Here is a 12128-nt window from a genome sequence, read left to right on the forward strand (position 1 = left end):
CTTGGACTCGAGCCCACTGGGCCATCAGTAGAAATGGCCTCTGAGACCTTGAATGTGGGAGATTCAAAAGCAGCCCTGGCCTCCTAATGGGTCCCAGACTTGGGACAGGGCTTGGGGGTTTGCAGACATGCCAGGACCTTTAAAAGGCACCTTTCCTGTCCTCCAGTCCCCCTCCCACCTCTCAGACATAGTCCAGAGAGGAGCACCCAGAAGTCATGGGTGAGAGGGACATAAAAGACCTGCAGGGACCCTTCCCCGACCTGCTGGCAGCTGGTCCAGCCCCATCCTTGGGTCATTCCTTTCTCAAGCTTTGATCATCTTTTCAGACCCTCGGGGACCTCAGCTGGGTGTATGGCCCCCTAGGCTCCAAAGGGGACTTCCTGTGGAGCTCACGCAGGGAGCCCTCTGGTGCTTAGAGGCTCCTGGGAAAGGCTGGAGCCATGATACCACGTGCTGCCAAGCCCCACCTGCCAGGGCTCTGGCCCCTGATGCAGCTGCCTTTCTGAGCCACTGACTCTTGATTCCATGGACACAGCCCCAGCCCCGATGGGCTCCCTTCAGCACCGCTCTTGCCAGCAGCCTAAGATGGGTGACACCTGGTCCCAGCTGCCCTGGCCTGGGCCCCCCCGCCCGGCCATGCTGCTGGTCTCCCTCATCTTGGCCGCAGGGGTGATGCCCTCGGATGCCGGCACCAGCTGCCCGGTCCTTTGCACGTGCCATAACCAGGTGGTGGATTGCAGCAGCCAACGGCTCTTCTCCGTGCCCCCGGACCTGCCGAGGGACACTCGCAACCTCAGCCTGGCCCACAACCGCATCGCCGCCGTGCCATCCGGCTACCTCACGTGCTACATAGAGCTCCGGGTGCTGGATTTGCGCAACAACTCCTTGGTCGAACTGCCCGCGGGCCTCTTCCTGCACGCCAAGCGCCTGGCACACCTAGACCTGAGCTACAACAACCTCAGCCACGTGCCGGCCAACATGTTCCAGGCCGCCCACGGCCTCGTGCACATCGACCTGAGCCACAACCCGGGGCTACGGAGGGTGCACCCGCGGGCCTTCCAGGGCCTGGCGCAGCTCCGGGACCTGGACCTCAGCTACGGGGGCCTGGCCTTCCTCAGCCTCGAGGCTCTCGAGGGCCTGCCGGGGCTGGTGACCCTGCAGATCGGCGGCAACCCCTGGGTGTGCGGCTGCACCATGGAGCCCCTGCTGAAGTGGCTGCGGAACCGCATCCAGCGCTGCACGGCGGGTAAGGGAGGGAGCCCGGCCCCGCGGACAGCAAAGGCTCCGCGGGAGAGGGAGGGACTTAGAGACCCTGCGTGCCTGATGAGGGCGGACCGGGCTCGCCTCCTCATGCACCGGCCTTGCACTGCCCAAGTCTTTGCCGAGTCCCTGCTGTACGTGGCCGGTGCGGGGGACCCGGCATTAATGAAACAGATGCCACCCTCGCCCCTGCGGCCCTGAGGCAGACAGAGAGCAAACAAATAAGAACAGCTCATTAATAATAGGCAGTGTTTATTGAGCGTCCACCATGACCTTCCAACTTGGCAGGTGTTATCTCATTGGACCCCACTCTTATTATCCCCATTTTACAGGTGAAGACACTGAGGTTTAGAACAATGAAAAGACTTGGCCAGAGTCACTCATTTAGAAATTGGCAGAGCTGTGGCTAAAACCCAGGTTTATTTGACTTCTAAGCTCTGTTCTACCCTACCAGATTGCTTTTTAGGTGTGCTAATTACTAGAAGAAATAGAAGCGGTTCACCCCATTTATTGTAGTACTTACTATATGCCAGGCCCTTTTCTAAACATATTACATGTTTTAGCTCATCTCATCCTCACAAGAACCCTGGTGAGACACCACACACACACATACACACACACAGAGGAGGAAACCAAGGCACAGAGAGGCACAGTAACTTGCCCAACGTCCTACAGCCGTTAAGGGTTGGAGTCAGGATTCGAACCCTGGCAGCCTGGCTGCCCTCTGGCTGTATCCTGCTGAGTCAGGTTCTAGGCTACCAGGAGTAGGCAGGACTTGAGTTCTGGGCTGGCCAAAGGGCCTTGGCAGAATTCTGCAAGGTTTGGGCATGGAGTGTAGATCTGAGAAGAGAAACTCTTATGTGGCTATTTAACGAGCCAGCCTCTACTGGGAATGGACTGGGGACTGAAGGAGCCTGAATCCCACAGGCTCAATGAGCCTGCAGGCAGGCAGTGTTGAGCTGTGGTCCCCAGCCACCAGCTCTCCTGTGTGGCAGCACCGAACCTCTGCAGTAGGGCTAGCTGGGGGGCACCACCCGGGGGCTTTCCCAGAGCCTGAGCTCAGAGAGAGTTCAAAAGCAGCGGTGCTGGATGAGGTGGGAGGGAGAGGAGGGCTGAGTGGGGAGCCCAGGATCAAAATAGTTTGCGGGGGGCTGTGGGTCACGATTCCAGTGTTCCCACAGAACTGCGGGAGGAAGTTCTCTGGGACCAAAATAGCTGGGGACCGAGATGGGCTGAGGGGAGGGCGCACGAGGGGAAGGCTGGCTGCCTGGGTCGATCTCCCCACTAGCCTAACCTCTGCAGGCTGCACCTCATCCCCTCTCTCCTGTGCACTAAGGACAGAAAGGGCCCGCAGGGTTCCTCCACACACAGGGGCTTCTCCTCTTCTGGGATCTCGGAGGTCCCTGCTGCCCTTCGGAAGAAGCCCAGGCTCCCAGTGAGCAGGAGAGGGGTCCAAGATCCCATCAGTGAAGTCTCATGTCCGTACAGATGAGGGACCCAAGTTCCAGAGAGGGAAAGTGACTGGCCACAGGCCACAGCTAGAGACGCAGCTTCCCTGTTCCTCCACAGAACACACTTTGCACCATGACACACTCTCCAGGATATTTCGTCTTGGAGGCAAAGAACTTGCCAGTCTAGGTAGGACTAGGTGACACTCTTCCCTTTGTCTTTTTCTGCTTCTTCCTCCCTTTTTCTTCATGGGATTCCCACTACTATCCCTATCTTTTGGACAAATCCCAACACAGAGAAACATAGGGAGACCTTGGGATATAAATCAACTTCGAGACTGGTCCCTTGACTTACCAGAAGGCTTCGTCAGCCCCTGGGCTCCCATCCTGCCCTCCTGCAGGCTCTGTCAATTGCCCTCAGGGTCCCCACATCCCCCAGCCTCGCAATGCATCACCACCACCCCATTCATTCACTCAATAGACTTTGGGATTCAGCATCTTCTGGTTCTGGATGTTCAACTCCAGGTGCCATCTTGTCCTGGCTCGAGTCTGGGGTACTATGCATACAGTCTACAGAGACCCTTCAGCCTGGGGTTTGGGGAAGGTTGCAGCCTCCCTCTGAACCTGACTCTCCATTTCTAAGGAGAATCATGCTCATCCGTTTCTCAAAAGAGTCAATCCAAGTCCATCATTTTATTCTTCTCCCTCAAAGACGGCAGAATGAATAAACACCATTTATGCACCACGTAATTTAAAAAGCTCCTTCACATTGACTTTCTTAGACGATTGAGACTAGATTATCCCCCTCTTACATTTCCCATTTCTTCATAAGAACCAGAAAAGCAAGAAAGACTTGCCCAAGGAGAGAGTTGGATTAATATTTATCCACTGAACGAAGGAGTGGCCGGCTGTTGGAAAGCCAGTGCTGGCACTGCGAGGCAGAACTGCTCTCTACCTACTGCTCTCCCTCCCAAGGCAGAGAAAGATGCAGCCATTGACAGCCACCATGCATTTGTACCAGTGACCCTGGACGGATGAGCTGGGGCCATCAGCGATGGAGAGAACAGCAATCCCACTGAAGGAGAAGCCCCTCCTATAGAAGTCTGTGTGCAGAATATGACCCCACTGACCTGTCCAGAAAGACCAATCTAGGATGACAATAAAAACACGCACCTGTGTAGTACTTACTGTGTACCAAGAATATATCATTTCTGTATGTTAATTCATAGAATCCTCACTACAATCCTATAACATAGTTACTTTTATTATCCTTATTTTATAGATAAAGTAACCACAACACAGAGGCGTTAAATACCTTAGGCATAATCATACAGCTAGGGAGGGATAGAGAGGGGATTTGAACCCAGGCCAATAGCTCCAGAGCCCAAACTCTTAACCGTACACTCTGTGTATCCGGAAAAGCCATATGGGGTAGTAGAAAGACCCAATGCTTTGGAGTTGGACAGAGTCATTCATTCACATATTCAATTAACAAAGGTTAATTGAGCATTTAATGGGCAGGCCTCTGCTCTAATGCTAAGGATACTACAGGAAGAACTTATATTCAAAAGGAGAAAACAGATAATAAACAAACTGTGAGACAGTGATACATACAATGGGGAAAAAAATAAGCAAAGTAGGTAAGAGATAGAAGGCCCAGAGAAAAGTGAAGTGGGGTTGCTGTTTTATATAGAATCCTAACGGAAGGCCTCACTGAGAAGTTGATATTCGAGCAAAGTCCCACAGGAGGTGAGGGCCTGAGCTGTGCAGAGATCCAGGGGAGAAGCACCCTCATGAGGGGACAAATGCAAAGGCTCCTCCTCCCCACGCTGAAAGGGGACATGCTCGGGGTGATGGAAGAATGACCAGGAGGTGTGCGTGGATGGATCCGAGTAAACCAGGAAGAGAGTGGAAGGGATGGGGAGGTTCTTCTGGGAAGGAGAAGAAGCAGGGGAAGGTTTCAAGCACAGAGTGACATGTGCAACAGAAACTAACACACTATCGTGAAGCAATTATACTCCAATAAAGATCTATTCAAAAAATTAAAAAAAAAACAAACCTGCCGTGAGGGTTGTTGAGGGCACTAAAGAAGGTGAGTGAAACTTTTGGCACATGGAAGAAACTTCATAAAAACCCAGCTTCTCCTGGGAGGGGCAGGGGCTCCCTCTTCCTGCTCTCCCCTCAACCACTCACCCTCCCTGGCTTCTGTGTTGCAGATTCTCAGCTGGCTGAGTGCCGGGGCCCCCCAGAAGTCGAGGGCGCCCCACTCTTCTCCCTGACCGAGGAGAGCTTCAAGGCCTGCCACTTGACCCTGACCCTGGATGATTACCTCTTCATCGCCTTCGTGGGTTTCGTGGTCTCCATCGCATCCGTGGCCACCAACTTCCTCCTGGGCATCACGGCCAACTGCTGTCACCGCTGGAGCAAGGCCAGCGAAGAGGAGGAGGTCTGACCCGGGTACCTCCACGCCGCTGACCACCGGGCGCCCTCCCTGGCTGCCCACTCCGGCTCTGCCCCGGCCAGAGTGGGCAGCCAGGTCATGGCTCGAGCAAGGTCAGGAAACTACCTTTGTGTGAGCTTCTACGGTGGGCCAGACACTGTGCTAGGAACTGGGACCGACCTACACCTTGCCCCTCAAGACACTTACCTCTGATAGAGGAGAGAGAGTCGAAAACTCTTCCCTTTAAGACCTTGTATCAGCACACTGAGTACATAGTTATGGAAGCCCAGAGGAGGGGTCATCAACTGTGTCTAGGAAAGTCCAAGAGAATTACAAGAATGGAGGTGATTTTTGATGACCCAGGTGAACTGGGTCATCAAAAAATTGTCTGCTTTGCCCATAGACAAAGAAGGACAGACAGAAGCCAATGACAGAGGCCAGAGTATGCCTGGTGTGTTGAAAACAGTGAACGATCCCTGTGACTTCAATGTACAGAGCAGAAGTGACACAGGACCAAAACTTTCCCCCTGACACCCAATCTGTCAGCTCTCGGCGTTGCCCATCACTGCCTCTGAGGGCGAGAACACCTCCATGCCAGCCCCCTGAGCCTCCTCCTACCAGCAGCTGCCAGGTGAGACCACCTCCTGTTGACTGCCCTCCCCCCATCCTATGCGGCCAATTGTAGCATGCTGGCGAGGTCCAGGTAGCAAACAGGATGGACACCTTCAGTGCTCTTCTCCTACCCCTGTCTCCTGCCTCTCACTCGAGCGTGGGCTTCAGAAGAGGGAAGCAGGAGTCCTGGCACCCTGGGACTCCTAATCTTGTGACTGTTCTTGCCACGGTGCTCATGCCAAGGGATCTCGACAGGGCAGCACACTGCGGGCTGCAGCCCTGTAGCATGATACCCAGGACGGAAGGAGGAGAAGGCCGCCACAGTCATAACCATCAGAGGATTTGCTCCCCTTTCTAAGCAACTCACCCACTTCAGCATAAGGGTAGAGAGCTGTTAATTACCCAGCACTTGCTGGTGTCAGGCACTGTGATAAGCTCTCTCCAGAGACAATTCCCTTTAATGCACACAACAACCTCTTGAGGTGAGCATTGCTGTCCCCATTTTACAGATGAAGAAATTAAGGCTCAGAGAGGTTAAGTCACATGCTACTTAACGAGCAAAATAAAATCTGTGCTCTTCCTACTACCCCATTCAAGTTGGGGAACATCACAATTCCCTCTAAAGTTATCTAAGTTCAAATTCCAACTTGATGAAGCTCCCAAAAAGGACCAGGCACTCTCCTGGGCACTTTTAAATCTGCTGAGTCATTGATTTCAATTCTCCCAGCAACACTGCCTAGAGAGTTTTATGATTCCCATTTTACAGATGCATTAATTGTAGAGAGCTGAGTATCTTACCCAACATTATCTGGATAAACTCTAGAAGGAAGGTGATAGGCAGCTCCATTCAGGGAACCACGTCTAAGCAGTCAAATATCAAGTAATTTCATGTGCGAAGCACAAGTATCGTCGTCGTCATCGTCGTCGTCGTCGTCATCATCGTCAGTTTCATCCTCTTCATCATTATCTTCCCTGCATTTGTTCAGCGCTGGACAGTTTGTGCAGGTACTTGGGCGTCATTCTCCTTGACTTTGCACGACCCTGTGTGGGAGACAAGCCCAACATCATTACTCTTATTTTACAGATGGAGCAATAGAGATTCAAGACTGGGTGTGACCTGCTTACACAGCAGGGCTGCGACTCAACTCCATCTCGTTTCTCTTTCCAGTGCTTTCCCAGGTGCTTGAGGAAGCAAATGCCTGGGAGGGCTGGGTAGTGGGTCCCTAGGATTCACAGCCATGAAGGTCCTAGTAGATCAGCTAAATAAAGGGCAGTAAAATCAGGTGCCCTGCAGATTTAGATGTGCTCAGGGCACATCAGCCCCTGAAAGAGAGAGGCAGCACAGATAACATCTGAATAGGAGACACCTGCCTTGCAACGTGTAAATAACACATCAAGACTGGTGGCCACGGTGGTAGTCATGCAAGAAATAAGACCTCTGGAAAACAGGAGAGGAAGCTGCGTTCCTACTTGAGCCCTGCTGTGCAGTTTTGCAAGAGATACAAAGGAAGCAGGAAAGCAGTGGGATGAGAGCCTCTGCAGGATAGGGGAAGACTTTAAGACCCAGTCCGATATGTTGGCAAGGCTGTGGCCAAAATGAGAATTAAAATGAAGACATTCTACCTTGCCTTCAGCTCCAGCAAGCTTGCATCACCCATCCTCCTGGCAAATCATCTTCCAAGAAGTCTTCCCCTACTCATGCTTCCCTGAGCTAGTCAACCAAAAGAGTGCCCGAAACTTTGCTAGACCTGGGGTACTTGAATCTTGTCTCCTCTGCATCTCACTTACAACACCTGGGTCAGAACCCCGCTCCCGTGAGAACGGGAGCAGAACTGTGCCCACTGTCTTCTTCAACTGTGTCCAGGGACGAGCGGACCAGGGCCACTCTCTCCACGAGTCAAGCTGACAGCCTAAAGTATTTGAGGAAGAACTTTTAGAAATAATAGTCCTGACACAAACAGTTAAACCTCCCACAGAGGGACACCATATACATCTATCATAATCTCTTAGAGACTCTGGTTTGCTGAAATATAGTTAACATATTTTAAGACCTGTGATTTTTTTTTTGCATAGAACTAGACCAAACAAGCTAGCCCTTGAGATCAACTGTCCATTCTAATAATACTGTTTAGTTCCCATTAATGGCAAACCTTTCTGAGTAGGATACAGGCTTTTAAAGAACAGATGCTTCTCCAGCTACTAGAAGGTCCCCAGTTAACTAACCCACAACGTAGAAAGCATTTAACTTCCCTACCACCAAGGAATTCGTGCTTCTCCCCTGCCCGCCACCACCACCATCTCGTGCAGGCTATCAGAAGCAAACTTCTAGTGGTATGCTTCTAGGGATAATCTAGCAGTCCTGGTTGGAACTCTTCCCACAACCCTACTGACCGAGAACCCATGATGTTGCCCCTACAAGGCTTCATTAGGTTTTCTCCAGACTGGTTAACATGTAAGCCTGGAGGTATCTCTGAGTCCATGTGTCTGTTCATGAGGTTCTGTGGATGTTGGGTACCTACTGATATGAGGCCAATCTCTCTGGAGCCTGAGTTCAGTTCTCTGACATGGTCTACCCAGCTATCTGTTTACTGTATCGCTTACTACACTAAAATGGAATCCCATTAGGGTTGGGGTAGGAATAGCTGCTCAGAAAATATATGAGAGACAAGTATGTAGCTGAGGCAGCCTAATGACAGCCTGATTGCTTCTCTACCCCTCAGAGATCTGTCCTCATCACAGAAGATTTTTTCATGCCGGGCCTGAGGATAGCAAAGTTTAAGTAACCAACAGGGCTATGATGGTCAAGGTCTGGACCAAGAAAATTGTTCTTTAGAAAAGACCCCACATCTGTACACACCACTCTGGACAAGTTGCCTCTGGTCACCCTATGACAAACCCTCATCTGTATCTCCATTCCTGCAGGGATTCCCAGGAAACCCCGCAGAAATAGGTCCCCTGAGTTGCTATAGAGTTTACTGGCTCCTTTCAAGGAACTTGGTGTACGGAATTTGAACAGAACAAGACAGCTACTTCTCCATCAGGGAAGACCTAGAACCCCCATTTTCCCTAGAGATGTCTTTGTTTGTATCACTCTGACATCCTTTCCAGCTCTAGAAGAATAAAAAGAGACACCTTTGTCCATGCCTCAAAAGAACATCTTCCCAAAGCTAGAGAAATTCATCTGCTCTCCCCACTCCAGAAGGAGGCAAAAGGGAAGTGAAGGAGGAAGTTGCAAGGTCCTTTGCAAATCACCGTCGTGTTTGCCACAGCACTGGGTGGAGAGTTCTGGATGCAGAGAGCTCTCGATTGTGGAGTGCTGTTGTCTGGGGGCGGGAGGGTTAGGGCAGGGCGGGGAAAGGGAAGATGCCAACCTTTGTATGGAGATGATTTTATAACCATGCACTTTTGTAACTGTGAAGAATTTTTCATAAATGTACATTAATAAAAAAGAGTGTACAGTTTAACAAATTTTCTAAAGAGTTGTGAAGAGGAGGAAGGGGGAGGGAGGCAGAAAAAGAAAGAGAGAGAGAAAGGAGCTAGGCGGAATCAAGAGAATGTGTGCCAAAATATACACACAAAGGGCCTATGGGGAGGGTGTAGATGGGAATAATTAGGAGATGTGCCAGCCATGGAAGGGCATGTGTGGGAGTAGAAGGAACATCACAGAAGCATATTTCTACCAGGCAAAAAAGAATACACTTGCGTCTGTAGGCACACACCCCTATGTGTAGGCATATTTTGGTGTCTGAAATTACACAAAGAGGAGAGCATATGTCTTATACATGTTGGTGTTTGCAGCTTGGGTCATCTGTAAAACATGCCAAGGCAAGTGGGTGTGCCTGTCTAGTTAGCATCGCTAAGGAGCGTGTGCTAGGGAGATGGTCCGTGCCAGCCGCGTGGGCATAAGGACACTAGATCAGGCATACAGGTAAACCAGGCATCTAAATGCATGGTGTAGGACGGATGAGGTCATCGCTGGTGTAGGTTCGGTCTCTGTTCTCACAGGTTAATTTTTAAAAAGGAAGGGATTCTAAACTTCCTGAGTCTTGCAAGGGTTGCCTACACACCATTAGAAATGAGATGGTTGGACAGTGTACCTTGGGAACAGAGGCAGAAAAAGAAGGAGCAAAACCTACTTCTATGTGTATGTTGGCAGCCATGGTTATCCTGGTACTCGAAAGAGGAAGTGGCTCTAAGCAGGAAGTGGTCCCTTCCACCAATGCATATTTTAACCTCCCTCTATTCCTCCCGCTCCAACTGCCACAGAGTACAAATACTGCACTCACAGAGTAAAGCCACTAAAGGGAACGCACACACTGACTCAGAACACTCAGATAGAAAGACAAAGAATGTGCACAACAATAACCAGTGTTTTCTGGAGTCGTTTGGAGAGGGGCAAAAACTTTCCCTTAAAATTAAGGACTTAAGAGAGCCTATACTGAACAAGTGAAAAATCAAAAATCAGGGTCATGAAATGAGCAGATATCTCACGGAAGTCCAGACCTTGTCTATCTCATTCAGTGCTATCTATCCCTGGTGCCATGCGTATACCTAGCAACCTACGATGTTGATGATAATGATGAAGCCTTTATGGAGCATGTCATATGACCAGACACTGTGCTGAGCACAATGCATGAATTAATTTACTTAATTCTCACAACAACCCAAGACAGGTACTCATTATACCCATTTCCAGATGAGGGAACTGAGGCTCAGACAGGTCACACAGCCAGTGAGTAGTAGTTCTGGATTTAGACACTCAATAATACCTGGGGACTACCTGACTTCAGGGGACAAGAACAATATGAGACATTAAGAAAATCCAGTCTCAATCAGAAGTCAGCTTTTAGTCACAAAGACCCTCTATAATTACTTGGTGAAAAGAAAAATTAGAAGGGGATAGGTAAAAACAATACATATCCTGTATGTTTCATTCTGTATAACTTTGATTACTACATTAATCAAGGTAGGCTAATTGTGATAACAGGTGATACCCAAATCTCAATGGAATAAAGCCATGCTTACTGGCTTATTTAACACAATAAAGGCTTATTTCCTGCTCATGTCACATGCCAATGCATGTCAAAGGCTCTGCTCCACATGGTTATTCAGGGACCCTTGATGTCTGCCATCCATGAGGCCACAGAGCCCTCCACTGCATTCTCTGCAGTGTGGAGAATCTCAAGGGAACTTTGGTGGGGGGCAAAGCTGGAGGTATTGTACATAAATTCCAGCCATATTTCACTGGCCAGAACTCAGTGCCTTGGCTCCATTTAATTTCAAGGGACTAGACTACTATGTACCCTGAAAGCAAAGGAAACAGGGTTTCATGAACCCCACCAAGTCCCTAACACCATCTGCTCCACTCATCAGCAAATACCGCTTCAGTCTTGCTCCCGCATTTATCTTATCCTGTCACCACATCCAACTCAAAGCTCAAGATTGCCGATGATGCAGTATTTTCTCCATTAGGTCTCCTTGTGGTCCAGTGACCTAGGAACTAAAAAGGAAATTCACCATTCACCCACTGTACACATACCCAGGGACACAGGGACAGAGTAGCAGCAAATTGAAACCCTTGTTTGGAAAGAAAGGGGGAGAACGAAAACATACAGCAGTCGTGGTCCATAGCAATTCTGAAATCCTGATGGAAGAGCATTATGAAGGCCTCAGATCAAGTTCCTTTATTAGACCTTGATTCTGCTTTCTGGTAAGAACTCTTTTGTGGGTCGTTCTCTATAGCCTCTGACTCTTCCTTCTTGGAGGATCTCCCTTTTCCATTATTTGTCCTGGCCATATCTAAAGTGGGTATTGGGGACCATGCACACTTTGGAGGTTGCCCATCTTCTACAACCAGCCTCCTGCTGGTGCAAGTATGCTGGCCTGAAATGTGTTTTAGGTCTCAATAGTCAATAGCTTTTCGAATCCAGGTTCATGGTTTCTTAGCAATTCACCTCCCTTAAAAATTTGATAAGACTTTTGTTCTATTTGCTTCCACTAAGTTCCATGTTTCAGTACAAACACAAAGTTCTTTCCTAAAAAGTGTTTTCAAGCCTACCTTGATTCCTTGCTTTCTCTTCCCAGGTGCCTTCTTTCTCAATGGCAACCTTGCAATTTTCTGAAACAATAGATGGGAAGTCACATTCTTATTCTTATTTGTTTCCACTTGGCTAAGTTGCTCTAACTGAAAATTTTTAATGGGCCTTTTTGCTCAAAGCCCTTTTCTGTTTTATCTCTTGTGATGTAGGTCTAAAAACAGTCTGATTTTCCAATTTTTAATGCTCAAAATTATTTTTTACTTCCTCTCTGCTCCTTTTTGTTTCTACTTTCAATCTGCTCTAAAACTATTTAAAACATTAGAAAATGAA

General features: G+C 49.3%; 1 protein-coding gene across 1 annotated transcript; it reads left to right on the forward strand.

Moving 5' to 3' along the window:
• Positions 1-456: 456 nt before the first annotated feature.
• On the forward strand, positions 457-5160 carry LRRC55 (leucine rich repeat containing 55). Its single transcript, XM_029206920.1, has 2 exons — positions 457-1246; positions 4925-5160. Exons 1-2 carry the CDS (start codon positions 526-528, stop codon positions 5158-5160), a joined length of 957 nt encoding a protein of 318 aa, XP_029062753.1. The 5' UTR covers positions 457-525.
• The last annotated feature ends 6968 nt before the right edge of the window (positions 5161-12128 follow it).

The sequence above is a fragment of the Monodon monoceros genome, unplaced genomic scaffold, assembly GCF_005190385.1.
Source record: "Monodon monoceros isolate NGI ecotype Baffin Bay Population unplaced genomic scaffold, NGI_Narwhal_1 Super_Scaffold_7, whole genome shotgun sequence".
NCBI classification, from domain to species: Eukaryota; Metazoa; Chordata; class Mammalia; order Artiodactyla; family Monodontidae; genus Monodon; species Monodon monoceros.

Coding starts and splice junctions, on each gene's coding strand:
- LRRC55 (XM_029206920.1), top strand. CDS start 526: ATGGACACAGCCCCAGCCCCGATGGGCTCCCTTCAGCACCGCTCTTGC. Junction 1,247..4,924: donor CATCCAGCGCTGCACGGCGG/GTAAGGGAGGGA, acceptor TCTGTGTTGCAG/ATTCTCAGCTGGCTGAGTGC.